The sequence below is a fragment of the Panulirus ornatus genome, chromosome 17 (genome assembly GCF_036320965.1).
Source record: "Panulirus ornatus isolate Po-2019 chromosome 17, ASM3632096v1, whole genome shotgun sequence".
NCBI classification, from domain to species: domain Eukaryota; kingdom Metazoa; phylum Arthropoda; class Malacostraca; order Decapoda; family Palinuridae; genus Panulirus; species Panulirus ornatus.
In genome coordinates, this window is record NC_092240.1 from 39,298,716 (window position 1) to 39,325,329 (window position 26,614).

Sequence of the window (26,614 nt, forward strand, 5' to 3'; positions counted from 1 at the left end):
TTAGTCGCCTTCTACGACACGCAGGGAATACGTGGGAAGTAAACTTTCTCCCCTATCCCCAGGGATAATATATATATATATATATATATATATATATATATATATATATATATATATATATATATATATATATATATATATATATATATATATATATATATATATATATATATATATATATATATATATATATATATATATATATATATTTATATATATAGGGAGGTGAATGCAAGAGTTTTGGAAAGAGGGGCAAGTATGAAGTCTGTTGGGGATGAGAGAGCTTGGGAAGTGAGTCAGTTGTTGTTCGCTGATGATACAGCGCTGGTGGCTGATTCATGTGAGAAACTGCAGAAGCTGGTGACTGAGTTTGGTAAAGTGTGTGAAAGAAGAAAGTTAAGAGTAAATGTGAATAAGAGCAAGGTTATTAGGTACAGTAGGGTGGAGGGTTAATTCAATTGGGAGGTGAGTTTGAATGGAGAAAAACTGGAGGAAGTGAAGTGTTTTAGATATCTGGGAGTGGATCTGGCAGCGGATGGAACCATGGAAGCGGAAGTGGATCATAGGGTGGGGGAGGGGGCGAAAATTCTGGGAGCCTTGAAGAATGTGTGGAAGTCGAGAACATTATCTCGGAAAGCAAAAATGGGTATGTTTGAAGGAATAGTGGTTCCAACAATGTTGTATGGTTGCGAGGCGTGGACTATGGATAGAGTTGTGCGCAGGAGAATGGATGTGCTGGAAATGAGATGTTTGAGGACAATGTGTGGTGTGAGGTGGTTTGATCGAGTAAGTAACGTAAGGGTAAGAGAGATGTGTGGAAACAAAAAGAGCGTGGTTGAGAGAGCAGAAGAGGGTGTTTTGAAATGGTTTGGTCACATGGAGAGAATGAGTGAGGAAAGATTGACCAAGAGGATATATGTGTCGGAGGTGGAGGGAACGAGGAGAAGAGGGAGACCAAATTGGAGGTGGAAAGATGGAGTGAAAAAGATTTTGTGTGATCGGGGCCTGAACATGCAGGAGGGTGAAAGGAGGGCAAAGAATAGAGTGAATTGGAGCGATGTGGTATACCGGGGTTGACGTGTTGTCAGTGGATTGAATCAAGGCATGTGTATGGGGGTGGGTTGGGCCATTTCTTTCGTCTGTTTCCTTGCGCTACCTCGCAAACGCGGGAGACAGCGACAAAGCAAAAAAAAAAAAATATATATATATATATATATATATATATATATATATATATATATATATATATATATATATATATATATATATATATATATATATATATATATATATATATACATAAACACCCATGCACACACATATACATATAGTCGCCTTCTACGACACGCAGGGAATACGTGGGAAGTAAACTTTCTCCCCTATCCCCAGGGATAATATATATATATATATATATATATATATATATATATATATATATATATATATATATATATATATATATATATATATATATATTTTTTTTTTTTTGCCGCTGTCTCCCGCGTTTGCGAGGTAGCGCAAGGAAACAGACGAAAGAAATGGCCCAACGAACCCCCATACACATGTATATACATACGTCCACACACGCAAAATATACATACCTACACAGCTTTCCATGGTTTACCCCAGACGCTTCACATGCCTTGATTCAATCCACTGACAGCACGTCAACCCCGGTATACCACATCGCTCCAATTCACTCTATTCCTTGCCCTCCTTTCACCCTCCTGCATGTTCAGGCCCCGATCACACAAAATCTTTTTCACTCCATCCTTCCACCTCCAATTTGGTCTCCCTCTTCTCCTCGTTCCCTCCACCTCCGACACATATATTCTCTTGGTCAATCTTTCCTCACTCATTCTCTCCATGTGCCCGAACCATTTCAAAACACCCTCTTCTGCTCTCTCAACCACGCTCTTTTTGTAACAACACATCTCTCTTACCCTTACGTTACTTACTCGATCAAACCACCTCACACCACACATTGTCCTCAAACATCTCATTTCCAGCACATCCATCCTCCTGCGAACAACTCTATCCATAGCCCACGCCTCGCAACCATACAACATTGTTGGAACCACTATTCCTTCAAACATACCCATTTTTGCTTTCCGAGATAATGTTCTCGACTTCCACACATTCTTCAAGGCTCCCAGAATTTTCGCCCCCTCCCCCACCCTATGATCCACTTCCGCTTCCATGGTTCCATCCGCTGCCAGATCCACTCCCAGATATCTATATATATATATATATATATATATATGTTTTGGTCGAAGTGGTGTGCAAAGTGAGAGGGTTAGGGAAAATGATTTGGTAAACAGAGAAGAGGTAGTAAAAGCTTTGCGGAAGATGAAAGCCGGCAAGGCAGCAGGTTTGGATGGTATTGCAGTGGAATTTATTAAAAAAGGGGGTGACTGTATTGTTGACTGGTTGGTAAGGTTATTTAATGTATGTATGACTCATGGTGAGGTGCCTGAGGATTGGCGGAATGCGTGCATAGTGCCATTGTACAAAGGCAAAGGGGATAAGAGTGAGTGCTCAAATTACAGAGGTATAAGTTTGTTGAGTATTCCTGGTAAACTATATGGGAGGGTATTGATTGAGAGGGTGAAGGCATGTACAGAGCATCAGATTGGGGAAGAGCAGTGCGGTTTCAGAAGTGGTAGAGGATGTGTGGATCAGGTGTTTGCTTTGAAGAATGTATGTGAGAAATACTTAGAAAAGCAAATGGATTTGTATGTAGCATTTATGGATCTGGAGAAGGCATATGATAGAGTTGATAGAGATGCTCTGTGGAAGGTATTAAGAATATATGGTGTGGGAGGCAAGTTGTTAGAAGCAGTGAAAAGTTTTTATCGAGGATGTAAGGCATGTGTACGTGTAGGAAGAGAGGAAAGTGATTGGTTCTCAGTGAATGTAGGTTTGCGGCAGGGGTGTGTGATGTCTCCATGGTTGTTTAATTTGTTTATGGATGGGGTTGTTAGGGAGGTAAATGCAAGAGTCCTGGAAAGAGGGGCAAGTATGAAGTCTGTTGTGGATGAGAGAGCTTGGGAAGTGAGTCAGTTGTTGTTCGTTGATGATACAGCGCTGGTGGCTGATTCATGTGAGAAACTGCAGAAGCTGGTGACTGAGTTTGGTAAAGTGTGTGGAAGAAGAAAGTTAAGAGTAAATGTGAATAAGAGCAAGGTTATTAGGTACAGTAGGGTTGAGGGTCAAGTCAATTGGGAGGTGAGTTTGAATGGAGAAAAACTGGAGGAAGTGAAGTGTTTTAGATATCTGGGAGTGGATCTGTCAGCGGATGGAACCATGGAAGCGGAAGTGGATCATAGGGTGGGGGAGGGGGCGAAAATTTTGGGAGCCTTGAAAATGTGTGGAAGTCGAGAACATTATCTCGGAAAGCAAAAATGGGTATGTTTGAAGGAATAGTGGTTCCAACAATGTTGTATGGTTGCGAGGCGTGGGCTATGGATAGAGTTGTGCGCAGGAGGATGGATGTGCTGGAAATGAGATGTTTGAGGACAATGTGTGGTGTGAGGTGGTTTGATCGAGTAAGTAACGTAAGGGTAAGAGAGATGTGTGGAAATAAAAAGAGCGTGGTTGAGAGAGCAGAAGAGGGTGTTTTGAAATGGTTTGGGCACATGGAGAGAATGAGTGAGGAAAGATTGACCAAGAGGATATATGTGTCGGAGGTGGAGGGAACGAGGAGAAGAGGGAGACCAAATTGGAGGTGGAAAGATGGAGTGAAAAAGATTTTGTGTGATCGGGGCCTGAACATGCAGGAGGGTGAAAGGAGGGCAAGGAATAGAGTGAATTGGAGCGATGTGGTATACAGGGGTTGACGTGCTGTCAGTGGATTGAATCAAGGCATGTGAAGCGTCTGGGGTAAACCATGGAAAGCTGTGTAGGTATGTATATTTGCGTGTGTGGACGTGTGTATGTACGTGTGTATGGGGGGGTTGGGCCATTTCTTTCGTCTGTTTCCTCGCGCTACCTCGCAAACGCGGGAGACAGCGACAAAGTAAAAAAAAAAAAAAAAAAAAAAAAAAAAAAATATATATATATATATATATATATATATATATATATATATATATATATATATATATATATACATATATATATATATATATATATATATATATATATATATATATATATATATATATATATATATATATATATATATATATATATATATATATAAACACCCATACACACACATATACACATGTACAGATTCACACTTGCTTGCCTTCATCAATTCCTGGTGGTACCCTGCCCCACAGAAAACAGTATCGCTACACCTTCTTCAGCCATTAAAAGCCACATTCGTTCACACTCAGTCTATAGCTACCATGTGCAATGCACTAAAACCACAGCTCCGTATCCACATCATATCAAACTGGCCTTCAGTGATAACCCCATGTATATCCTTATCCTATGTTAATAGCCTTATATCCTAAAGAAAATTATATCTACAAAAAGTAACAACAAAAATGTTATGTAGTAAAAAAGAGCCACCAACCTTTTGTTTCAAATCATGAACAAACAGAGACAAAAATATCAAATAAAATCAAATTACATTCTGATGTGATACAATCGAGTTGTGGGCTTTCTTTTTGAAGTACTTCACCAATGGGCATTATGTTTCTCTGCTACAGTTTGAATGAATTGTCTATGGCTGGCATAAAGGTTTAATTGCCTACTAATATCTTGCCACTTCACAGCTTTTGCATCATCTCCAGCATGTAACTGTAGACTGTATAGTATCCCATCCTCGTTATCTTCATGAAAGTTGTATGCAATCGTTTCCATCCAAGCATTGTCAGTGTTGCGTGGATCATCAACATAGCCAGAGTATACCTCTTCACCTCTTTGGAAGAGATCTTTCAGCTGCTGCTCAGTTTGTTTCTTCTTTTCTTCAGTCATTTCCAGAGAGTTAAGAGCCTCTTCTTGAAACTCTCGCTTGATTGTAGTACTGACTAGTTCTCCTGGGTCCATCATTCCTCCTGGGATGGCCCATTCACCACAGTCGCGACGCTGGATACAAATAAATTGTAGAACAAACCGACCAATTTCTTCATGAAAGACCTTTTTTCCAGACACCATCTTCCAACGAGTTACAATGGGATCTCCTGCGTGATTTGGTCCCCATCGACCAAGACGACCACGACCAGTAATGCCTGTGCGTCCATGAATGTTCCTCGGGAAACCATCAACAATGGTGTATGGTCCTTCATGTGAGCAGCGATTAACGTTGCCATCTTCACCATTCCGACGGGGTTTGAAGTATATTCATATATACACACACATATATATATATATATATATATATATATATATATATATATATATATATATATATATATATATTTATATATATTTTCATAGTATTCGCCATTTCCCGCGTCAGCGAGGTAGCGTTAAGAACAAAGGACTGGGCCTTTGAGGGAAGATCCTCACCTGGCGTCCTTCTCTGTTCCTTTTTTTGGAAAACTAAAAAAATAAAAAGAGGGGGGAGGATTTCCAGCCACCCACTCCCTCCCCTTTTAGTCGCCTTCTACGACACGCAGGGAATATGTGGGAAGTATTCTGACTCCCCAAACCCCAGGGAAATATATATATATATATATATATATATATATATATATATATATATATATATATATATATATATATATATATATATGTATATACGTTGACCCCGGTATACCATATCGTTCCAATTCATTCTATTCCTTGCATGCCTTTCACCCTCCTGCATGTTTAGGCCCCGATCACTCAAAATCTTTTTCATTCCATCTTTGCACCTCCAATTTGTTCTCCCACTTCTCCTCGTTCCCTCCACCTCTGACACATATATCCTCTTCGTCAATCTTTCCCCACTCATTCTCTCCATGTGACCAAACCATTTCAAAACACCCTCTTTTGCTCTCCCAACCACACTCTTTTTATTACCACACATCTCTCTTACCCTTTCATTACTTACTCGATCAAACCATCTCACACCACATATTGTCCTTAAACATCTCATTTCCAGCACATCCACCCTCCTCCGCACAACTCTATCTATAGCCCACGCCTCAAAACCATATAACATTTTTGGAACCACTATTCCTTCAAAGATACCCTTTTTTGCTTTCCAAGATAACGTTCTCGACTTCCACACATTTTTCAACGCTCCCAGAACTTTCGCCTCTTCCCCCACTCTATGATTCACTTCCGCTTCCATGCTTCCATCTGCTGCCAAATCAACCCCCAGATATCTAAAACACTTTACTTCCTCCAGTTTTTCTCCATTCAAACTTACCTCCCAATTGACTTGTCCCTCCACCCTACTGTACCTAATAACCTTGATCTTATTCACATTTACTCTCAACTTTCTTCTTTCACATACTTTACCAAACTCAGTCACCAGCTTCTGCAGTCTCTCACACGAATCAGCCACCAGCGCTGTATCATCAGCGAACAACAACTGACTCACTTCCCAAGCTCTCTCATCCACAACAGACTGCATATTTGCCCCTCTTTCCAAAACTCTTGCATTCACCTCCCTAAGAACCCCACCCATAAAAAAATAAAACAACCATGGAGACATGACGCACCCCTGCCGCAAACCAACATTCGCTGAGAACCAATCGCTTTCCTCCTACGCGCACACATGTTTTCATCCTCGATAAAAACTTTTCACTGCTTCTAACAACTTACCTCCCACACCATATATTCTTAATACCTTCCATAGAGCATCTCTATCAACTCTATCATATGCCTTCTCCAGATCCATAAATGCTACATACAAATCCATTTGCTTTTCTAAGTATTTCTCACATGCATTTTTCAAAGCAAACACCTGATCCACACATCCTCTACCACTTCTAAAACCACACTGCTCTTCCCCAATCTGATGCTCTGTACATGCCTTCACCCTCTCAATCAATACCCTCCCATATAATTTCCCAGGTATACTTAACAAACTTATACCTCTGTAATTTGAGTACACCCTCTTATCCCCTTTGCCTTTGTACAATGGCACTATGCAAGCATTCCGCCAGTCCCCAGGAACCTCACCATGAGTCATACATACATTAAATAACCTTACCAACCAGTCAACAATACAGTCATCCCTTTTTTAATCAATTTCACTGCAATACCATCCAAACCCGCTGCCTTGCCGGCTTTCATCTTCGGGAAAGCTTTTACTACCTCTTCTTTGTTTACCAAATCATTTTCCCTAACCCTCTCACTTTGCACACCACCTCAACCAAAACACCCTACATCTCCCACTCTATCTATATATATATATATATATATATATATATATATATATATATATATATATATATATATATATATATATATATATATATATACATATATATATATATATACATATATATATATATATATATATATATATGTATATATATATATATATATATATATATATATATATATATATATATATATATATATATATATATATATATATATATATATATATATATATATATATTGCTATGAGTGCACGGGGAAAATGAAACACGAAAAGTTCCCAAGTGCACTTTCGTGTAATAATCACATCGTCAGGGGAGACACAAGAGAGGAATATAACAGTCATTTGATATACATCGAAGAGACGAAGCTAGGACGCCATTTGGTAAACATGTGATTGGACAATCACATCATCAGGGGAGACACAAGAAAGAAATATGTCAGTTGATATACAACGAAGAGACGTAGCTAGGACGCTATTTGGTAAACATGCGATTGTCCAAGACAGAAAACGAGCGTATCATGCACTTATCATCTTACAAATTTTATCAATAATGAATTTATCCAATTTTTTCAAACCATCACTAATATCAACATTAGGATTCTTTATGTATCTAATGATAGAAGATTCAATGATATTTCTCGTGGTAACAGAGTTAGAGTTAATAAATGAGATGACATTACTCCAGTCAAAATAATGATCATAGTTTTTAACGTGATTAAACAAGGCATTTAATTCTTGTCCCGTTCTTATACTATATTCATGTTGCTCAATATTAGTGATAGTTTATACAAACTAGATGAATTTATTGTTGATAACATTTGTAAAATTATAAGTTTATGATACGCTCGTTGTCTGTCTTAGACTATCGCATGTTTACCAAATGCCGTCCTAGCAACGTCTCTTCGTTGTATATCAACTGACTGTTATAGTTCTCTCTTGTGTCTCCCATAATGATGTGATTATTACATGAAAGTGCACTTGGGAACTTATCTTGTTTCATTTTCCCCGTGGACTCATAGGAATATACTTCATCACGATCAAAACTGTGATCCATTCCAATGTATATGTATATATATATATATATATATATATATATATATATATATATCCATGGGGATAGGGGAGAAAGAATACTTCCCACGCATTCCTCACGTGTCGTAGAAGGCGACTAAAGGGGACGGGAGCGGGGCGCCAGAAACCCTCCCCTCCTTGTACTTTAACTTTCTAAAAGGGGAAACAGAAGAAGGAGTCACTCGGGGAGTGCTCATCCTCCTCGAAGGCTCAGATTGGGGTGTCTAAATGTGTGTGGATGTAACCAAAATGAGAAAAAAGGAGAGATAGGTAGTATGTTTCAGGAAAGGAACCTGGATGTTTTGGCTCTGAGTGAAACGAAGCTTAAGGGTAAAGGGGAAGAGTGGTTTGGGAATGTCTTGGTAGTAAAATCAGGGGTTAGTGAGACGACAAGAGCAAGGGAAGGAGTAGCACTACTCCTGAAACAGGACTGGTGATTGGAAATACCTGGTTTAAAAAGCAAGATATACATAAGTATACGTATGTAAGTAGGAGAGATGGCAAGAGGGCGTTATTTGATTACGTGTTAATTGATAGGAGCGCGAAAGAGAGACTTTTGGATGTTAATGTGCTGAGAGGTGCGACTAGAGGGTTGTCTGATCATTATCTTGTGGAGGCGAAGGTGAAGATTTGTAGGTGTTTTCAGAAAAGAAGAGAGAATGTTGGGGTGAAGAGAGTGGTGAGAGTAAGTGAGCTTGGGAAGGAGACTTGTGTGAGGAAGTACCAGGAGAGACTGAGTATAGAATGGAAAAAGGTGAGAACAAAGGAGGTAAGGGGAATAGGGGAGGAATGGGATGTATTTAGGGAAGCAGTGATGGCTTGCGCAAAAGATGCTTGTGGCATGAGAAGCGTAGGAGGTGGGTTAATTAGAAAAGGTAGTGAGTGGTGGGACGAAGAAGTAAGATTATTAGTGAAAGAGAAAACAGACGCATTTGGACGATTTTTGCAGGGAAAAATGCAAATGAGTGGGAGATATATAAAAGAAAGAGGCAGGAGGTCAAGAGAAAGGTGCAAGAGGTGAAAAAGAGGGCAAATGAGAGTTGGGGTGAGAGAGTATCATTAAATTTTAGGGAAAATAAAAAGATGTTTTGGAAGGAGGTAAATAAAGTGTGTAAGACAAGGGAGCAAATGGGAACTTCAGTGAAGGGGGCTAATGGGAGGTGATAACAAGTAGTGGTGATGTGAGAAGGAGATGGAGTGAGTATTTTGAAGGTTTGTTGAATGTGTTTGATGATAGAGTGGCAGATATAGGGTGTTTTGGTCGAGCTGGTGTGCAAAGTGAGAGGGTTATGGAAAATGATTTGGTAAACAGAGAAGAGGTAGTAAAAGTTTGCGGAAGATGAAAGCCGGCAAGGCAGCAGGTTTGGATGGTATTGCAGTGGGATTTATCAAAAAAGGGGGTGACTGTATTGTTGATTGATTGGTAAGGTTATTTAATGTATGTATGATTCATGATGAGGTGCCTGAGGATTGGCGGAATGCTTGCATAGTGCCATTGTACAAAGGCAAAGGGGGTAAGAGTGAATGCTCAAATTACAGAGGTATAAGTTTGTTGAGTATTCCTGGTAAACTATATGGGAGGGTATTGATTGAGAGGGTGAAGCATCAGATTGGGGAAGAGCAGTGTGGTTTCAGAAGTGGTAGAGGATGTGTGGATCAGGTGTTTGCTTTGAAGAATGTATGTGAGAAATACTTAAAAAAGCAAATGGATTTGTAAGTAGCATTTATGGATCTGGCGAAGGCATATGATAGAGTTGATAGAGAAGCTCTATGGAATGCATTAAGAATATATGGTGTGGGAGGCAAGTTGTTAGAAGCAGTGAAAAGTTTTTATCGAGGATGTCAGGCATGTGTGCGTGTAAGAAGAGACGAAAGTGATTAGTTCTCAGTGAATGTAGGTTTGCGACAGGGGTGTGTGATGTCTCCATAGTTGTTTAATTTGTTTATGGATGGGGTTGTTAGGGAGGTAAATGGAAATAGGGGCAAGTATGCAGTCTGTTGTGGATGAGAGGGCTTGAGTAGTGAGTCAGTTGTTGTTCGCTGATGATACAGCGCTGGTGGCTGATTCATGTGAGAAACTGCAGAAGCTGGTGACTGAGTTTGGTAAAGTGTGTGAAAGAAGAAAGTTGAGAGTGAATGTGAATAAGAGCAAGGTTATTAGGTACAGTAAGGTTGAGGTTCAAGTCAATTGGGAGGTAAGTTTGAACGGAGAAAAACTGGAGGAAGTAAAGTGTTTTATATATCTTTGAGTGGATCTGGAAGCGGATGGAACCATGGAAGCGGAAGTGAATCATAGGGTGGGGGAGGGGGCGAAAATTTTGGGAGCCTTATAGAATGTTTGGAAGTCGAGAACATTATCTCGGAAAGCAAAAATGGGTATGTTTGAAGGAATAGTGGCTCCAACAATGTTGTGTGGCTGCGAGACGTGGGCTATGGATAGAGTTGTGCGTAGGAGGGTGGATGTGCTGGACATGAGATGTTTGAGGACAATATGTGGTGTGAGGTGGTTTGATCGAGTAAGTAATGTAAGGGTAAGAGAGATGTGTGGAAATAAAAAGAGTGTGGTTGAGAGAGCAGAAGAGGGTGTTTTGAAATGGTTTGGTCACATGGAGAGAATGAGTGAGGAAAGATTGACCAAGCGGATATATGTGTCAGAGGTGGAGGGAACGAGGAGAAGTGGGAGACCAAATTGGAGGTGGAAAGATGGAGTGAAAAAGATTTTGAGTGATCGGGGCCTGAACATGCAGGAGGGTGAAAGGCGTGCAAGGAATAGAGTGAATTGGATCGATGTGGTATACCGGGGTCGACGTGCTGTCAATGGATTGAACCAGGGCATGTGAAGCGTCTGGGGTAAACCATGGAAAGTTGTGTGGGGCCTGGATGTGGGAAGGGAGCTGTGGTTTCGGTGCATTATTACATGACAGCTAGAGACTGAGTGAGAACGAATGGGGCCTTTATTGTCTTTTCCTAGCGCTACCTCGCACACATGAGGGGGGAGGGGGGATGTTATTCCATGTGTAGCGAGGTGGCGATGGGAATGAATAAAGGCAGACAGTATGAATTATGTACATGTGTATATATGTAAATGTCTGTGTGTGTGTATATATGTGTACATTGAGATGTATAGGTATGTATATTTGCGTGTGTGGACGTGTATGTATATACATGTGTATATGGTGGTTTGGGCCATTCTTTCGTCTGTTTCCTTGCGCTACCTCGCTAACGCGGGAGACAGCGGCAAAAAAGAAATTATTATCATTATACTTAAAGGCCATTTCCCGCGTCAGCGAGGTAGCGCAAGAAAACAAACGAAGAATGGCCCAAACACTCATATACACATATCTATCTATCTATCTATATATATACATATATATATATATATATATATATACATATATATATATATATATATATATATATATATATATATATATATATATATATATATATATATATATATATATATATGTATATATATATATTTCTTTCTTTCTTTCATACTATTCGCCATTTCCCGCGTCAGCGAGGTAGCGTTAAGATCAGAGGACTGGGCCTTTGAGGGAATATCCTCACCTGGCCCCCTTCTCTGTTCCTTCTTTTGGAAAAAAAAAAAAAAAAAAAAAAAAAAAAAAGAGGGGAGGATTTCCAGCCCCCCGCTCCCTCCCCTTTTAGTCGCCTTCTACGACACGCAGGGAATACGTGGGAAGTATTCTTTCTCCCCTAACCCCAGGGATAGAAAAAAAAAAATTAGGACATATAAATTAAGCAAATGGATAATCTGCACAACTAAGTAGTACTAAGTGTATATATTTAGAAATCAGGGATCCCTCTATTCACATGGACTCAGCAAACTTCTCTTAAACAATGAACAAAGCACCCGTAGCCCCCAAGTCAAGCCAGCACCACCCATAAACCCACACACAAGTCTCCTGAAGATAACACGGGAGCTGCCTCTCCTGCAGGAGTCCATTTCTTTCAAGATCATGAATCGTTTTTATCGTATAACCCAGGGACTCCATTCTTGGGGCTCCTGCAGCTTCAAGGTTGTGCTGTAGTCATTAGCAGGGAAATGAAGGACTCCTGTTGGGTGAGATGTTCTTCAATAAGATTGTACTCCTTTTCTTCCACTGACAACAGGATAACCTTACCAAAGGTGACCTTTCATTTGTGTCGCAACCACGGGCTGGTGGAGTCCAACAATGTCTCTTCCGATGACATAAGAGTAATTCTCTGATGGTGAAACCAAATGACGAGATGACCATTCCCATGTAGAGAAGAATCACACGACTGAGGTAGGTACTAACACAGCAGGAATGTCCTTGTCTTAATAGCCATACAAAATTCTGTAGATGGTCCGATGGGATAATACTATTATAATGTCAATTGGGAGAACAATGACTTGCAAATGAGAGAGGTTATGCCTGCATTATGGTTCTTGTGGATGTAGACATTGTTCTTAATCCAAGAATTTTCTTCTTTCTTAATAATTTTCCCCATATAATATATCAAAAAAAAATGGACAGAATAAAAGATAAATATATCCAAATGATCTAATGGTCAATTAAGCAAACCGAAGTTCTATGGTTACGAGTCTTCTGGGGACAAAGACAGTTGGAGGTAAAAGGGAAAGACGTACAATATAAAAGAGCAGGTTAAAGTCAATGACTAAGTTGTTAAGGTCTCAGGATTTGTAACCAGAAGTTATCACATGAATGATCAAGAAACGAGATGCTGGATATGTGTAACATTTTGAAGGAGTTCCTCTATATTGTCAGAAAGATTTATGTATCTATTAAGGTTACCTGTTAAGATAATTTACATTGCCAGGTAATATCTCCATGACCTCTTCCATTAGCATAAGCCATTCTTTTCCAAAGTGTATATATATATATATATATATATATATATATATATATATATATATATATATATATATATATATATATATATATATATATATATATATATATATATATATATATATATATTATCCCTGGGGATAGGGGATTAAGAATACTTCCCACGTATTCCCTGCGTGTCGTAGAAGGCGACTAAAAGGGGAGGGAGCGGGGGGCTGGAAATCCTCCCCTCTCGTTTTTTTGTTTAATTTTCCAAAAGAAGGAACAGAGAATTGGGCCAGGTGAGGGTATTCCCTCAAAGGCCCAGTCCTCTGTTCTTAATGCTACCTCGCTAACGCGGGAAATGGCGAATAGTTTAAAAGAAAAAAGATATATATATATATATATATATATATATATATATATATATATATATATATATATATATATATATATATATATATATATATATGTATGTATAAACGCCCATAAACGCACATATACATATATATATACATTTCGACGTATACGCACATATATATTCACAGACATATACAAATATACACATGTACATATTCATATTCGCTGACTTCATCCACTCTCGTCGCCACCCCGCCAAACAGGAAATAGCACCCCCACCCCCCTTTTCTAGCGAGATAGCGCAAGGAAAAGACAAAAAGGCCACATTCGTTCACACATCCCCTACAAACTTGTCCTTAAACCCTGATAAACTCAATAACCTTGCTTTTATTCACGTTTACATTCAACTTTCCCTATCCGCACACTCTTCCAATTCCAGTCACCAGCTTTTGCAGTTTCTCACTCGAATTTGCAGCCATCACTGTATCAACAGTGAACAACAACTGACTCACTTCTCAGGCCTTCTCATCCCTCAATGACTATATACTCGCCCCTCTCTCTCTAAGACTCTTGCATTTACCTCCATCATCATCCCGGCCATAAACAACTCAAACAACCATGGTGATATACCCCTGCTGCAGACCAACCTTCCCTTGGAACCAATCACTCTCCTCTCTTCCTACTAGTGCACATACCTTACACCCTTGATATGAGCTTATCACTGCTTCTGCCAGCTTTCCAACCACACCGTATATTCTTACAACATTTCACAAGTCATCTCCTTCAACTCTATCATATGCGTTTTCTAGATCATAAATGCCATATACAAATCCATCTGTTTTTCTAAGTATTTCTCACATACATTCTTTAAAGCAAACACTTGATCCACACATCCTCTACCATTTCTGAAACCACACTTTTCCTCTCCCAGTCAGATGCTCTGTACATGCGTTCACCCTCTCTATCAATACCCTCCCATAGGCCTTAGCAGGTACACAAAAACTACTACCTCTGTAGTTTGAACACTCATCTTTGTCCCCATTGCATTTATACAATGGCACAATACATACATTTAACCAATCTTCATGCACCTCACTGTGATTCATACATTCACTGAACATCCATATGTTAACGATCCTGCAAAAAAAAAAAAAAAAAAAAAATCACCTCATTCTAGGCAAAGAGGTTTGTCCACGAGCTTACAACCATTATCACAAGTGAAATCAAACGAATCAAGAAATTCTTATGTACGATGTTTCTGACTCTCTATGACGTTGTGGACTGGGTATCAGCCATTACTGTTGCTTGAGAGGGGGAAGGGGTCTCTTGGTTGAGAAAGGCTGGACACCTCTGCTCCAGACTGTGAGCAGTTTGATGAACGATGTAGGAATATGACAACCAGAGAACATATTATTGTAACGTGAAATCAGATAAGAAACTTCAAAAAGAAAAGATGTATAGGAGTAATTCTATAGTGTAAGAGTGATGAGTAAATGGAATATACTAGAATTGGATGTAGTATATGTAGACAGCATGCAGAAGTTTTAATGGTTATACTTAGTAGAGAATGAACATGACATGGAGCCCCAAGAGTGTAAAGTCCCTTTCCCGTACAGTGCAAGTAGGTGATTACACACACACAAACACACACACACACACAACACACACACACACACACCACAAACACACGACAACATACCCAACGATGGATAATTTAAACAGTTCTTTAAGCCTATTATTCTGCTTACTGAAACTGAAAAAGCTGCCTTTTTCAACTGAATCATATTGAAACGTCCCTTGTCGCAAACATTTTGATCGATAATCTCAGTGAAGCGCAAAAATTATTTTGTTGCTGAAAAATAAGTATACAAAGCATCGCATTAATCATCTTTCAACAATAATGCATCAGTGTAGCCTGCTTGAAGCTTGGGGAACTGTCGCACAAGAGGAGATATCTGGAATCCTAGGGAGCCTGATCTGTCATGAGAACAAGAATCATACAATACACCGATGATTATCTCGGTCTGCCTGGTGAGGTTCGCTTCACGTCCTCAAGTTGAGAGAAGCGGCAGCTGTGGTACACCACCGAAGTGTGCTGAAGGAGGGTTGTGTTGGCCTCATACTGCAGGAGACGGGCAGGGAGGCAAATAAGTCAAGGTATGAAGCAAAAACATCTTCCCTTTGCCTATGACAGATTCATCTCTGTATAATACTTTCGTTTCTTTAGTAGTTTCGTTGCTGCAACATAACCTGATAATCCTTCAAGCCTGGGACTGTATGTTGAATAAATACTAATATCATATCAGCCAGAGAAGTTTTTATGGAAAATAACAATTCAGTTGTCTCTGCTTAGAGAACATGTAAGTCTTGACGGTTTGAATGTCCTGACACCTATACGGCCAAACTTTAGTCTCCATTCAGAAGGTTTAGTAAAATGATTTAGTAAAATCATTTTTCGTGAATGAACAGCTGCAGACATTACATTTTTTCCAAGAGATCTGATGAATGTAGACGTCCTGGTGAGTAATGGTTATGATGGCTGCACTGAACATACCCCTCCTCTTGCTCCCTTGATCACACTGTCTTCATACACTGTACAGAGTGACTTAAGCTCGAAGCTTATTGCTAAGTGAGATACTTAGATGGATCTGACAGCTGGACATCCAGAGTATGATCAGGAGGCCCCCAAGACACTTTACATACCTACAACTTGACAGAGAATGACGTGGGGTCAGGGCTATTCATTCACATGTCAAGGGTTTGTGTAGTAAATACAAGATTATAAGTAATGATATTATCTGCTAGATGTTTAGAGGTCAGGAGTCATTCTAAGGAAAAATCAACTTGTAAATTCCTCCTAGAGTTGAAGGAATTCTTCTGTGAAGCTTTTTATGGATATCATAATCAATAGTCTTAAATAAAAGAAGATGGTGGTGTTACGAGGTCAAGGGTCACACTGAGGTCGCTGGTCAAGGCCAGATTTCAATGTTCTACCAGTGTACAGTTAGCATACAAGCGGATTAACAAGAGAGACACCTCACTAAATGCACAGGTTTCTTGAGACGATTACTAAAGGAGACTAATAATGGACAAATTACAACGCCATCCATGAGTAAAAGAAATCGAAAAAATAAATCATTTCGTAATGATCGACAATGTGTCTTTCTGTGGCACTGGAACGTATGTTTATGCACGACTTACCCTTCTTCTTCTCCGGCCAGTCTTCCCATGCGATACGCTCGTCGGTGTAAGGTATGTCCCCATACTCGAAGATCCAGCGGATGATCTCCGCACGGCCTTTGAAGTTGAAGTAGATGAGCGTGTATTCTGGCATGGTGGTGGCGAGGGAGACCGAGGTTCTGTAGGAGACCCAGAGATCAGAAAGTTCTCAATGTGAGGCAGACACTGAGACCTGGTGTTTCAAAGGAAGGAAATGGATGTCATTAATTATAGTGGTGATGTTCAGGCCAAGTTATGGAGGTTTTGGGTAGAGTTTCTCTGACAAGTGTGAGGATCAGGGTGTTGGAGTTTCCCTTCTTGAAATCATGATGTTAGGGGCTCAATCTACAGTTGCGGAAATCAGAATGTTGGGACCCTTCTACAGTTGTTGAAGTTAGATGATAAGGGCTCATCTACCATTGCACAAGTCAGGATGTTAGAGGCTTCTTTACAGGCGTAGAAACTGTGGTGTTTGGGTTTGTAATAGTTACAGATTTCAGAATACCTGAGGCTGCCTGTTAGATTTAGAGACAGTAATGCTAGGAGTTCCTAACAGATGTAGATGTTAGGATGTTGAGAGTTTTCGACTGGAGTAAAAGTCAGGATGTTGAGGGTCTCCCACAGTTACGGAAATTAGAAATTTTGTGTGTCTGAGAAACGAGGTCAGATTTAGAAGGATTTCTATGTGGAAACAAAGTTAAGGTCGTAAATTCTTTATGAAAAACAGCTCTTTAAGGTTCATCCTAATTATATTCTTACCATGTTAAACATAGATCTTTTACATAAGTTTCTTAAAAAAAGAGCATAAAAGTTTATATATTTTACTCCTGTCGCTAATCTATATCTCTAATTGATACTACACATCACACTAGAGATCATATTAGATAGAATATCAATTATGATATTTAGTACTTAGGCACAAATAATGTAAGTCGTGAACTTGAAACGAAATATCTATCAAATTCATTCTTATACGTATTTGTAGTTCTGTTTTCAATTACTTTTATTGGCAAATCGTTCCATATGTTAACATTCCTGTTGAAGAAAAAGCACTTCGCCTCATTCGAGGTAAAACGTTTGCCCAAGCGTTTGTATCCATCAACGCGAGTGAAATCAGATGAATCAAGTCTTAAGTAACTTGAGAGATCAAGATCACCTCTTAGCCTTCTCTTTAAGTGAAATAGATTCAAGTTTTCGATTTTCTCTCGTAGGATTTAAATCTCAAACCGGAAATCATCTTATCAGCTTGAGTCAACACTCTCTCCATTCAGTCTGTTTCCCTTATAATGTAAGGTGACCAAAACTGAACACAATATTCAAGATGTGAACAAACCAATGAACTGTAAAGAGTGCGGATGATTTCTCTGTACTTAAATTCCAAGGCCCGACAAATGAATCCAATGAATTTGCTCGCTCTTTTTAGTACTTCTTTGCACTGCTTACTTGATTTTAGGTCACTGAAGATTTTTACGCCCGTCTTTTTCCTCGTTTACCTTTCTCATTGCAGCAGGACTCTTACTGTAGCTCGCCTTTCCACTTATGTTCCCGATATGTAAAACTTTGCATTTATCGGTGTTAAGATGCATTTGCCGCCTACGAGACCTTTGTAATAGTTTGCCTCTATCAGTTTGAAGCTGTAGACGTTAAAATAGGTGGAGAGAAGAGCGATAGTTCCCAGTGAAGGTCGGTCTGCGGCAGGTTTGTGTGATGTCACCATGGTTGTTTAATTTGTTTATGGATGGGGTGGTTAGGGAGGTAAATGCAAGAGTTTTGGAGTTAGAGGCAGTATACTATCTGTAGGGGATGAGGGGGACTGGGAAGTGAGTCCGTTGTTGTTCGACGATGATACAGCACTGGTGGCTGATTCGAGTGAGAAACTGCTGAGGTTGGGGACTGAGTTAGGATGAGTGTGTGAAAAAGAAAGTTGAGTGTGAATGTGAATAAAAGCAAGGTTATTAGGTTCAACACGGTTGAGGGACAAGTTAGTTAGCATGTAAGTATGAATGGAGAAACACTGGAGGAAGTGAAGTGTTTCAGATATTTGTGAGTGGACATGGCAGCGAATAGAACCATGGAAGTGGAAGTGAGTCATAAGGTGGGGGAGGGGACGAAGGTTCTGGGAGTGATGAAGAATGTGTGGAATTTCATAGATACTCAGATCACACAAACCCAAAGGCCAAGTGAGGTAGTCTGGCCTTATCGCTAAAAAAAAAAAGAAGACCCATTGTAAGTAGTAGAAGAAAAGAATGGCAAAGCAAGGCTCTCTCCCCATCCTCCACTCTCTCCGGCACACGCCGACAAAAAAAAACAGGTATAAAAGAATAGCTTGCAGGATCAATAAGCCTGAAGGAAATTTTTATATAAAAGTCATAAGGTAGAATGAACATGAATATGTCATGCATTCCATCACCAACGACTTGCATCCCTTCAATTTTTCATACAAAGACAATACTAAGGATAAACTTGAGCCCCGGCCTCTCGACTTACCATATTCATATCATTCCTGATGTTGAAGAATAATACAGTAATTCTTGATTACTCTCTCAAAGCAGATGACATAGGTTAATCAACGTATATGTTATTGCAGCATGGCCAGGGAGAGATTAGTGGCTGAGAAGGTAGCATGATATACTACTGCTTTATGATGACTGATTAAATGAATTATTCACTATCGGAGAATGACAAGTGATGATCTAGCCTAATTTTAGAAATATTAACGGTGTTGCTCTGAACAACATTTTCTGGAAGCTTATTCCATGCATCAGTAATGTTGCTGGTAAGAAAAGATAAATCGTAAAGTACAGATTAACTCGGTGACCTCTATGTTTTAATCCATTTCCTCTCGTCGATAATGCTGGCGCTACTGTAAAGAAACGTTCAATATCGACGTTGCTGAATCCTTGCAGTATCTTGAAATATTCTACTAATTTGCCCCGGAGGCGCTTCTTGCTTAGGTAGAACATGCTTAATGCTCTTGGTCAATAAAGAAAAGAGACTAATCCCTTCACACAGAAACCTTATGAGGAAAGACTCAGACATAGAATTATTCTCCGTAGACAAAGACAGACTCCGAGGTGACCTGACAGAAGTGTTCAATTTCATCACCTTAGGCAGAGACTCATTGACCTGAAATAATGATACGAAGTTAAAAGAAGGAGATACAGAAAAACTGTACACAAAAGATATCTAGCTTGTAGAGTGCTAGAACACTAGAATGAACTACCTCACAAAATAGTGAAAGCAGAGCTAAGTTATCTTGCATTCTCGTTAAACCTTTGTTTCTTTAGAATTCATCCATAGAACAGATGTCATGAAACTGACGGTGAACTTTTTCCATTCCACGCTTTCCTACAAAATTTCCATGGCAGTATTTTACCACAATACAGCATAATATTTTTTCTTTTTCACATCTTTTTCCGAATAGCAGTTGGGCAGAGGAAAAGGCGGGAGGGGAGGTGCCTTTAATTTGCTGTCCTGTTTACCACTAGAAATAGGTTTATACTTTTTTACAGATAACCTCATCATAGACTGTCAGGTCCGCCTTTTTCTGCCCTGACTATATTCTCCTTCTTATCCCGCTCCCTAGACACTACCTCCTTCCTCACTACCATCATCCCTCCCTCCCTGGCTGCCACAGTCTAAACAGCGTAACGCTATTATTCAATGGTTTGACCACTCACCCTTGTTATTTTCCTGTTCATATTTTTCATATTGTCGGCAACATCTTCCCTCGTAACCTGTATAATGATGTAGTATAACATTCCGGAATATTTATCACCCCAGCAGCCAGCAATTTCAATCTTGCTAAGGAAATAGATGAATTATTGGCAAAGTTAATGTGGGTAGTCATCGTGTGTATGGCAACTTCCTCGGCGTGTCAACTGAGGACGGACCTACAGACGAACAGACAAGAAAACCTTATAATAGCATAGATCTCCTAATCTTCCCATCTGAGTATTAATTGGTTTGTGTGTCATTCTGTTTGATACATTAATGACTAGTAAGTTTGGCGATATTGTTTGACGTTTGTGTGGCATAAGTTAGTGCATCATTTTCATCTAACTTGGTGTTTACACAATTTGTTACTCCACCTTGTATAGTTTTATCTCTATTTGCTCTGAAGGTCACATAGCCAAGGAATTCTGCTTCATTCTTAATTCGGTCTTTTACCCGTGTTTCTGTCACACTGACAAATCAGATGTTATTTTCGCTTGTATAATCATCAGTATGATTATATTTTGAGTCTGAAGTCCCTGTTTACTACTCTATATTACTATATAATGTTTTGATAATCTAATTTATCTAATGTTTTTCCTATGTCTTCTTCATTTTCACAATTTTCTTGTCTCTCTTTGATTTTCATGTTAAGTTTTGATAAACTTTTTGCCAATGCCATGAGCACTTCTGCTAAGTGGCTTGAATTCAGGGTATTAACGAATCCTAGTCTTTCATTCAATCTATTTCATGTATTTCTCTCATCACACCGTCTCTATTTGTCCCCTCTTCTCTCTGGTACCAGTTCTGGGTACTCTAATCTCCCTTTGCCGTCTGTGATCTGTTATCATCTTTAATGCAGTGTCTTTACCTCCATCTATGTAAACATTCTTGGTCACTATACCTTCCATGTTGTTCCACATTCTTCCACTCTTGATCATGTGATATTTTATATCTCGTAGATATGAGATCCTTGTCTAGCCCTGTCATCCCTTGGAGTGTAAGATCTGCATCTGTTGCCTCATTCATATTCACCGGATCTACCAAGACTCCCGGGTTAATGAGCCGACAGTTAGCTTTCCTATATCCTTCTGGGCGTATTGATCGTGACAGAACATTATGGTGCAGAACACTGGATTATTCATACATCCACGTCTTCTCCTCAGAAATTGACTGCAAGCATTTCTTTTTTTTTACACTTCCACCACATCAGTTACTGCTACATCTTCTCGGCTAAATTAGTCATCGAACACGCTTCCTTCTCCTAGTACCGCCTGCCTTGCCATCGTCCTTTAGTTTCAAGTTTTACGTTGATTTATGTTCACTTAGAATTCTCTCTAAGTCATCAGCATCTTCTTTCCTGCAAATCTTGGGCGATCATTGTTATCACTGACGGCTACTTCTCCATGGTCGCTATCCTCATCACTACATATGTTATTTACTGAAGTATTTTTCTGTCTCTCTATATGTATATTTCTGTCTTCAGATCTTTGTGGAAAAAGATTAAGACTCTTTTTGTGTCATACTTATCAAATTTTAGACAACCATGCTTCCTTAACTCATATCTTTCCCATCTCGTTGTGGTTTGTGAGTTATGATGTTCTCCGTACCGCTTGCCACGGCGCTTAAATCTACCGTGGGTTGTGAGTTGTGATTTTCCCTCTGCCACTTTCTAAAGCACTTACTGTACATATATTGTGCGTTGTGAGTTGTGTTGTTCTCTACCACTTGACACATTACTTACATCTGTTGTGGGTTGCGAGTTGTGGTGTTCGTTCGCCCTACCACTTGCGACACATCTGTTGTGGGTTATAAGTCGTGGTGTCTGTTCTACCACTTGCTACAACACTTACATATATCAGCTAAGCATTTTCTAATTTTCTGAATAGATAATTTACACAATTTTCTCAAATTGTCTTACACCTTTTGGGCGCGCATGTTTACTGTCAGTATAATTGACTGTGTTATGCTACTGCAGAACCAGAGAGAGAGAGAGAGAGAGAGAGAGAGAGAGAGAGAGAGAGAGAGAGAGAGAGAGAGAGAGAGAGAGAGAGAGAGAGAACAGTACAGACAACAGGTAGAGGGGAGGGAAGGGAGGGGGGTCGGGGATGAAGCAGTAGGGAGAGGTAGGAAACCACTTAGTGTGAAGGTGACCGTCCAGCTGATGTGGCGGACACTGTTACCACTGCCCCTCACCCACACCACCATCACCACCACCATCCCTACACTACACGTATTACTACTACCACCACCACCATCATCAACCACCCTACACTACACGTACTACTACCACCACCACCATCCACCACCTCCACCAACCACCCTACTCTGCACGTATTACTACCACCACCACCATCACCACCTACCCTCCGCTACCACCACTACCACTACCAATACCACCATCACCTTTCCTCCATCACCACCACCACCATCATCACCACCACCACCATCATCACCACCACCTTCACCATGAATCCATCCACTACACCATCATTGCCACTAAGACCATCCATCCACCCATCTATCCACCACCACCAGGGGTGGAGTCCCTGTGGCTTAGTATGACCAACACTGGGAACCTCGCCAGGTCTGGACACCTGATGTGTTGACACAGTAATGAGTTCTTCTCTGAGTCGGTCAGTGGTGATGCCTGGCCCTTCACGGTTCCTGGACTGATTTGTCTGAATAATTGATTACTCGAGGGATCTCGAGCGAGCTCCGTGGTGTCTGTCCTCGACTATTTCCTGGAACAATGATTCCCAGACTTGAGTCCTCGGCAAAGAATGTTCAGGGGTATCCAGGTGGACTACGAAATGCTTGAAGAGTTTCCATCAAATTGAAGAAATCTGATATCAAATTTTGCTTTGTATTTTGACATAACTATTTCCGCTTCAAGTCCCGTGGTAGTACAGCGGTTATGCCAATGTTATATTCCGGGGCGTCAAATAGATGGAAACATCAGTCACGAATCAGCTAGCATAACAAACATTTTGTGTGTTGCTATCTGTTGGTAGGAAACGGAACTATGCAGTTGTCGTGTTTCCACCAAATTCCTTAAGCCTTCGGGAGAGAAACCAACTCCCAGACTGGTGACAGAAAGGAAATAGTAACCAACAGGGAACACGGTAATAACTAGCTACCTCGTACCCTGGTGTTGGTTGTATACGTCAACACAGAGTACAAAATAGAGTATGGTGACCGTGCAACCAGTTATGCAAGTGCCTTTGTACTGCAAGAAGCATGTGCACGAACCATAGTCAAATCTAGTACTGAAGTAATAAGGTTGTTGTGGAAGAATTATAAGGTAAGCAGTTCTAGGTTGTGACCGCAAGGCAAAAGGTGAACACAAAGCTTACGTAAACATGTAAATATATGACTATCTTATCTTACATTTATACAGTAGAATGAATCACTTAGCCTAACCTTAGCCTACCTAGAATACCATCCCTTAAATACACAGTCACATGGAGTCCCTCACAAAACTTCCCATGAGGACCGGTGGAGGAGCTGGACGGCCATGATCAGCCAACTGCAAGACCAAAGCGAGAGAGCGATGTTTGATTGATTGGTTGGGCTTCAGGCCTATCAACTGCCAGGGTCATTAAGGCCGTCAAGTGAGCTACAGCCACCAACCGGAAAATCTTAACACCTTCTTCAGGTGTAAATGATAACTCTAAGACCACATACATTCTCACTATACATGTGGCTCATGAGAGAGCGATAACAAGCCAGACCAGAGTTAACCACAATAACTAATTTCTTGATTAATCAGATAACAGACTTTGAATTATTGAATAACAAAACCTACTCATAAAACGTTATCATATGATGGGATTACAGTGAGGACTATAAAACATCAATCAAAATAGATCGAATTAAGAAGTGCAATGATATTCTTTCTCCGCCTGCCGCCATCTAGCAGAGGGAATGTGACTCTTCTGTTGTTCCCTGGCCAGTGCGCGGGTTTTGAATCAATGTCTGGCCTCAGCCTACTCCATGATACTTAGATATAACTGGAACCACGTTACGTGACAGTAGTCCACATCTCCGAGTTACTCCGGACATTGATATACAAAATAAGCAGCCTGAGTTATCTCAAGAAATGTTAATGTGATGTGTATAAATATTTTGCGCAAATCAAGGGATTAGATATACGAGTCATATCAAAGTTAGTTGTCACCGGAATCAAGAGAAAGATGTTCTGATCCTCATAGGAATCGTTTCAGTTTCCTTCATTATATTAACGGGTTATCGGGGACAAAATCAAGAGGATCCAGGGAGATTTATAAAGACTTATCAGGGAGCAATGTCGTGGTGAAGGTTGGGACCCACTGTCTTAGAATGATGAGAGGCATTTCTAGCTAATACTAGATTGAGGAATAACAGGATTGTGTTGGCCTTAGATGTCCTGGGTCTGCGTACTGAGCTGAAGGAGTGAGTGTGTTCTTCTCCTCCTAGAGGAGCCAATAAGCCGTTCAAACGCCTTCAGGAGAGAGACAAAGGCTTTCATCATCTGTTTCAAACGAAAAAGGAGTTCCCAGTAACCCCAAGACATCAGCCTCCAGTGATTATATCACTAACCTTTATCCACACTGCCCGTCACTACCGCCCAGTAAATGATTGAAAGAGCCCTTCTGACTGACTCTCTTGGACAACCTGCCACCAGCACCATCCACCCATCCAGCCATCTACTACCACTAATACTACCACCACCATCATCATTACCACAATCAACCCCACCACCACCACCACCAGCACTATCACCACTACTACCATCCATCCATCATCTATCCACTACCACTATCACCACCATCGCTACTACCACTAGCACTGTCACCACCGCCATCAACCCATCCAACCATCAACCATCAACATCACCGCCACCACCAGGGTTGGAACCCCGCGACTTAATGTGACCCTACATCATGAACCTCACTAGGCCTGGGCACCGGGCGGACTCACACACTAGAAGCTCTTTCGTGACCAGCTGGCCCTTCTTCGTCGGTGGAGTGGTTTGTCTGGTACATTCCCATAACGGAGGAGATTCGAACCTTTTAAGCTAGCCGAAGGATCACCAGCACGCTCCCTGGTGCCCCTTCCCACCTTCTCGGAAGCGTGAGCTGCCGTTCTGGCTACACAAGGTCTGTGATGCCCGCAGATGTTGTGTGTGGCAACGTGTTCGCCCATCAACTTGGACGTCTCGATAAGTGTAAGTCATCAGCTTGTATTGATCACAACCCTGACCTTCTTCACCCAAACTGCCCGACGCGTCGTTACTACCGCTTGAATAATTTAGTGAGGCCTTCAGACCAACGCTGTTAGATGTCTTCCCAGTATCATTACCACCACCACCACTGATATCACCATCACCACCACCACCACCACCACTGATATCACCATCACCACCACCACCACAACTGATATCACCATCACCATCACCACCACCACTGATATCACCATCACCACCACCACCACCACTGATATCACCATCACCACCACCACCACCACTGATATCACCATCACCACCACCACCACTGATATCACCATCACCACCACCACCACAACTGATATCACCATCACCACCACCACCACAACTGATATCACCATCACGACAACTATCACGACCACCACCACCACCACTAATATCACCATCAGCACAACTACCACCACCACCAACACCACCACTGATATCACCATCACCACAACTACTACCACCACCAACACCACCAACACCACCACTGATGTCACCATCACCACAACTATCACGACCACCACCACCACCACTGATATCATCATCACCACAACTACCACCACCACCAACACCACCAACACCACCACTGATGTCACCATCACCACAACTACCACCATCACCACCACCAACACTGATATCACCATCACCACAACTACCACCACCACCACCACCACTGATATCACTATCACCACAACTACCACCATCATCATCAATGATAACGTCATCACCGTGGTACCACTACCACCACTACCACTGAAAGCACCATCACCACAACTGTCACTCCTACCACTACTACCACTAATAATGATAATAATAATAATAATGATTATAATAATAATAATAACGATAATAATGATAATAATAATGATAATAATGATAATGATA

General features: G+C 40.6%; 2 protein-coding genes across 3 annotated transcripts in view; both read right to left on the reverse strand.

Moving 5' to 3' along the window:
* LOC139754689 (hematopoietic prostaglandin D synthase-like) overlaps window positions 1-26,614 on the reverse strand; it is an 83,440-nt gene that overhangs the window by 13,685 nt on the left and 43,141 nt on the right. For both annotated transcript variants that reach the window (XM_071672249.1, XM_071672251.1), the window contains exon 2: window positions 16,747-16,904. In XM_071672249.1, coding sequence (XP_071528350.1) covers window positions 16,747-16,879 — 133 coding nt within the window. In that variant the 5' untranslated portion in view covers window positions 16,880-16,904. The remainder of the gene's footprint in view (window positions 1-16,746; window positions 16,905-26,614) is intronic.
* LOC139754831 (ADP-ribose pyrophosphatase, mitochondrial-like) lies at window positions 4,254-5,295 on the reverse strand (the record flags this gene model as incomplete). The annotated part of the gene is made up of 1 exon (XM_071672698.1): window positions 4,254-5,295. A coding segment is annotated over one exon (666 nt), but the record flags the coding sequence as incomplete, so codon positions are not given.